General features: G+C 45.9%; 1 protein-coding gene across 2 annotated transcripts in view; it reads left to right on the plus strand.

Annotated features, from left to right (window-relative positions):
• The first annotated feature begins 1,264 nt into the window (after positions 1-1,264).
• The window catches only part of Dhtkd1 (dehydrogenase E1 and transketolase domain containing 1), a 44,965-nt gene continuing 40,369 nt past the window's right edge, over positions 1,265-5,860 (plus strand). Inside the window, exon 1 of one of the 2 annotated variants that reach the window (XM_052157742.1) lies at positions 1,265-1,516. In XM_052157742.1, coding sequence (XP_052013702.1) covers positions 1,363-1,516 — 154 coding nt within the window. In that variant the 5' untranslated portion in view covers positions 1,265-1,362. The remainder of the gene's footprint in view (positions 1,517-5,860) is intronic. The other variant, XM_052157741.1, reaches the window with a different exon arrangement.

The following is a 5,860-nucleotide window of genomic DNA, read 5'->3' on the forward strand; positions in this document are numbered from 1 at the left end:
GGCAGGCGGGCAGAGATGGAAGTTGAAAGTTCCACATCTGGATTTGCGGGCAGCAGGGGGAGAGAGACACTGGGCCTGACTTGAACTAAAGTCCATCCCCAGGGACACACTTCCTCCAGCAAGGCCACATCTTCTAATCCCTGTCAAGTAGCTTCCCTGCCTACTGGCCAAGCATTTAAATATATGAGCCTATGGAGACCACCACATCAAGTTAAGCAAAGTAAGGCAGGCTCAGAAAGAAAAACACTTCATGGTTTTTTTATATACACATATATTTGCATACATATATATATATATATTTACATACATATATTTACATATATATTACACACAGACATACATATAAACTTACAAGGGCTGGAGGGGTAGTACTGGCTGCTCTTCCAGAGGATCTGGCTTGAGGATTCCCAGTGCCCACATCGTGACAACAACCGTCTGTTACTCGAGTTCCTGGGTGCTTATGCCCTCTTTGTGGTTCCACAGGCACTGTTTGCATCTGGCGCACAGACATACATGCAGGCAAAACTCCCATAGACATAGAGCATTATAAGGACCATGAAAATGGAAGCGGTCACATTTGGGAGGAAGGAAGAGCTAGTGGGGGCTAGTCACAGCGCCAATATAAGATTAGCCGGGTGGTGACGACTGCCCATGCCTTTGATCCTCTGAGTTCAAGGCCATCCTGAACTACAGAGCACGTTCCAGGATGGCCAGGGCTACAGAGACACTCTGTCTCGGGGGCGGGGCATGGGGGAGGGGAAGGAGAGGATAGTAGAAAGATAAAGGGGAGGGACAGTAAGGAGGGAGGACCATAGAGAACAAAGGGTGAATGAAAATGCAGTGCAGTAAAGAAACCCATCAATTTTCAGGCTAACTTAAAAAAATGGTAAAATTGAGTTTTCTTCTCTCCCCCAAATTCTTTCTTTCTGCATCCCTTGTTTCTGGAATGAAAACTACAGGGTTGTACTCTGGAACTTCCAACAGAGGGTGAATATTAAGGCGGGAGACTTCAGGATATACATATAGCTCTACTTTGGTACCAGTAGGCTGGTATTTTTCGGGTTGCCAGCCTTGCACAGGGTCCAAATCCAGGAGACCTTTGGTCCCGGGATCGGGATCGCCCCTCAAACCACCCAGCCTGGATACATGGCGTGGCTATGCCTCACATTCCAGCATTTGATTGGCCCTGAGAGGCGGGTCTCTCTACCAATGAGGCCTGGGGGCGTTGTCCAGGGGCGGGTCCTCAGACTCACGTGGTGCGTCCAGGGTCTCCCTCCACTCCCGCACCAGACCCTCGCCCTCCGCTTGGTTGCAGCTCCTGTTTTTCCATTCTTCCACTGCGTCTTCGACCCCAGATTGGCCATGGCATCGGCCACTGTGGCAGCTGCAGGGAGAGCTCTACGCCCGGCTGTTCTGCTTCTCCGGCGCAGTTACCAGACGGAGAGGGGCGTCTATGGATACTGGCCTAGGAAAGCCGTGAGGGGAGAGCCCCGAGGCGACCGTGCACGCCCCTCAGGTTGGGGATGCGGCGGGACACTGTGGGTAGAGAGCTAGGATCAGAGGAGCCTCCTTGTGAGGCTTATGGTGGGGTGCTCTTGAAAGTGGGTGCTGGGTTCCAGGGAGCTTTTGGCCTGAGACGGATAGCAGCCTAGGAGAGCAGAGGAGAGAGAAGGAAGAAAGCTTGGGAATTGTCGGTGCCGAGGTCACACCAGGGTCTAGCCTCCACAATTGGGCATCCCTGGCTTTATTTCCACGCAATCTCCCCATCTTTCTTGTTGGGTCCTGGCTCGGGGACAGCTTCTCCTTTTATTTCCCTTCCCATTAAGAAGTGGGAATTTGGCTCTTGGCAGAGACGGGTCTGTGGGAGGAGACGCGTTCTAAGAGCTTCATTTCTTGAGTGGTTGATACATTTCCAGGGCCAACTTGTGTACAGATGACATCTCTGTGCCACTTGTAAGACGGCGTATGGTACATGATCATATACTACAGCGGTGCTACTTGTCCCTTGGATCTAGCTAGCCTTTCCTTTTAATTGCTGTTTAAAACTGCTGAACTTGCAAACATGTTGTTGGTAGGTTTTGACGTATTAGAGGCCAACGGGAATATCACTTTTGGAATTGTGTTGTAACCTTGTGTTCAAAGAATACTTTTAAGTATTTGGTTTATGCTATAAAGTTATTCTACCATTATTTGTCCTAATGCAGTAGAAAATGCAGATTATTAGAGAAAACTGTTGACATCTTTAAAAACAAAATTTCATGGTCTGGTAGTAGTGTCATACACCTTTAATCCTGTAACTCGGGAGGCAGAGACAGGTAGATCTCTGTGAGTTCGAGGCCAGCCTGGTCTACAGATTTGAGTTTCAGGACAGTCAGAACTATACAAAAAAACCCTGTCACGCCCCCTCCCCCCAAGTTACATTTACTTATTTGTTTAAGTTATTTATTTATTTATTTTTCTCGAGACAGGGTTTCTCTGTATACTCCTGGCTGTCCTGGAGCTCACTCAGTAGACCAGGCTGGCCTCGAACTCAGAAATCCGCCTGCCTTTGCCTCCCAGAGTGCTGGGATTACAGGCGTGCGCCACCACCACCCGGCAAGTTATTTTTTAAGTGTTTTACCTGCATTATGTATGTATACCAGGTGCACATCTGGTGTCCACAGAAGGCTCTGGGCCTCCTGGATCTGGACGTGCTGATGGCTGTGAGCCAGCATGTGGGTGCTGGAACTCTAATCCCGGGCCTTTGCAAGAGCAACTACGCTTTTAACTCAGACATTTTTCTGGCTCCCAGTTAGTTTCTTTTCTTTGTCTTTTTCTTTTCTTTTCTTCACCCCCCCCCCCCAGACAGGGTTTCTCTGTGTAGCCCTGGCTGTCCTGGAACTCACTTTGTAGACCAGGCTGGCCTCGAACTCAGAAATCTGCCTGCTACTTCCTTCCAAGTGCAGGGATTAAAGGTGTGCGCCACCACTGCCCAGCTCCTAGTTAGTTTCTTGTTTGTTTGTTTGAAATAGGTTCTCACTATGCAACTCAGGTCACTGTGTAACTCAGAGACCTACTGCTTCTCTGCCTCCTAAGTCCTGGAATTAAAGATGTGTGCCACCATCACCCCCACCCCCACCCCCACCCCCATCCCCACCCCCACCCCCAAGCCGGCATCTTTGATTCAAGTATTGATGTTGACAGTCCCCTCTAATAGGCTTGCTGTGAGGCATTAACCCTAGCTCTGGAAAGGCCAAGGCAGGCTGGTTTCTGTGAGTCCAATGTCATCCTGTCCTACATAGCAAGTGCTATTCCAGGCCAGCTGTCGCCACAGACAAACAAATCCTCTTTAACTTTGAAGTGCCTGACCAGACCTTTGACCCTTTCTTCACACTTTGGAATCTTAGTATTTTGCTTTTTACCTTGGGACCACTGAAAATTCTCTCTCTCTCTCTCTCTCTCTGTTTGTTTTTTTTTTTTTTTTTTTTTGGTTTTGTCCAGACAGGGTTTCTCTGTGTGGCCCTGGCTGTCCTGGAACTCACTCTGTAGACCAGGCTGGCCTCGAACTTAGAAATCCACCTGCCTCTGCCTTCCAAGTGCTGGGATTAAAGGCGTGCGCCACCACCACCCGGCTAATCCTCATCTCTCTTATTTGTATGCAGTCAATTTTTTTTTCTTGATTCTTTGAGACTGTGTTTCTCTGTGGAGCCCTGGCTATCCTGAAGCTAGCTGTGTAGACCAGGTGGCCTCAAACTCAAGAGATCTGCCTGCCTCCACCTCCTGAGTGTGGGTCTAACAATGTATGCCACCACACCCTGCTATAGTGGACCAGCTATAGTGGAATATTTTTAGGGAAAGCATTTTGATCAACTAGATTGTGAATTCTGGTTTTGCAAGCTATGTTTTCTTTCACATTACAAATTCAGTGTAATTTTTTTTCTGTGTTTTTTGGTTTTAAAGCCCTTCCACTGAGCTACTCCTCGGCTCCCTATAATTTATATATACTATTCTTAAACTTATGTGTGTATTACCAGTGAGTTAGTTTTGTGTTTAAAATGTCAGTTCCCAGTTCTTCATTTTTTTTTCCTGTTATCCAGGTTCTGATCAAGTGACCTTAGATGAAGCTCAGAAACATGATCTCCCCACCCCCCTTTTCTACAGTGTTGGAGAGATCAGAAGAAGGGTTTGCCAATGCTAGGCAAGGGCTGTACCACTGAGCTACATAGACCCTCAGCCCAGAAATCCTGCAATTTCTGTGTGTGCTCTGTGTGTCCACCTTTGGCTAGTCATAAGGGACGTGTGCTGTACATGGACAGGCAATGCCTTTATTTAAAGTTATGCTAGTGGGCATTCAATATGAAGCTACTGTGGTTGCTTTTGTGCTTTCCTTTCCCATCCTATTGACCTACTGAGTTAAGCTTGTCAAGGACAAACCTAGGCTAATAGCTGTTATTCGGAAGACTATCTGAGAATCGTTTTGGGAGCTGCAGGCTGGTAGGGTTATCTATGGAGTTGATAAGTCTTTCTCTTTTCCTTGGCCACCAAATGACTTTCCACTCTTCTCTGACTGAGAGCTCGCTTTATTATGAAGTACTTGGTCCCATCTGAAAGTTCAGAACCAAATGACAGCTTCAGGTCATGGGTATGATCTTGTATGCGTTAGGACCACTATGAGGGAAGAACAGAACCAATGCTGGCAACATTTGTGTCATTGTCATAGCATCTGGCTCAAGGATTTTTTTTAATTAATCATTTTATTCATTTACATTTCAAATGATATTCAAGGGTAAAAGATGTTTTTACTTTATTTAAAAAAAAAATACTTGGACCAAATCTTAAAGGCGAATGGGATCACTTTTCCGAATACCGTTGCACGGATATCTGTGATCGTTTTCTTTTCTTCTGCTTTAGGAAGTTACTTTATCAGAACTGTTTGTGGATCTGTCTGTTGGGATGCAAGGGAGAAAGGGGAGAAGAGAGACGCATGCGTGACTTGTATTCACATCACGCGGTGGGCGGAGCTTGGTCAATAGCCACACATCTCTATCTGTAGTGGAGACTGGGAGGACAGTGTTTTAATTGTGTGGCCATGCATCGGCTAAGAATTACCTATTATCTGAAAGGAAGGAGGAAACTGGTAGCCATGGCTACCAAAATCAACCCTGACTTTCTTTAAAATTTTCTTTTCTTCCATATACACTTTTTTCCTTCCTTGTTGCTTCCGAATCTGAGTTAGCATCATTATCTGGCAAGAGTGCAGTCTTCCTTGACAGGGTGGCTGTGCCTCAATCTAGCATTTTATGAACTCTATCCCCTATTCCATATATGCACATTCAGGTCTGGTGTGTGTGTGTGTGTGTGTTTTGGGCCAAAGTAGGAATTTTTTGGCAATGCAGGTTTCTTATAAAATTCACTGGTCTGCAGCCATTATTTCTGAGCACGTTGCTTATCTAACCATACCTTTAATCCCAGCACACAAGAGGCTGAGGTGGCCAAGAGTTCTAAAACCTGGCTGATTTATATAGCAAGTTAAGTTCTATACTGTTGGAGAAAGAGGCGGGGGCGGGGGCACTCATTGAGAGAAAGCTTGAGAAGCCTGCTTTCTTATTAATTATTTCTGCTCTCTAAACGTAATGAATTTTGCCTTTAGACTCTGAATTACAGATTTTAGTATGAAGGTAACAGTCTTCCTGACCTGGAATTTGCTACATAAACCAGGCTATCCTCGACTTTATCTCTGACTTATCTAAGTTTATCTGATTTAATATCTGGGAACTGGAGTCAGAAGTTTCAGATCATCATCAGCTAATATAGTAAGTTAAAGGCCAGCCAGAAATACCTGAGTCCCTATCTAAAATGAACATGTAAATAAATTAAATTA

The sequence above is a fragment of the Apodemus sylvaticus genome, chromosome 14 (genome assembly GCF_947179515.1).
Source record: "Apodemus sylvaticus chromosome 14, mApoSyl1.1, whole genome shotgun sequence".
NCBI classification, from domain to species: Eukaryota; Metazoa; Chordata; class Mammalia; order Rodentia; family Muridae; genus Apodemus; species Apodemus sylvaticus.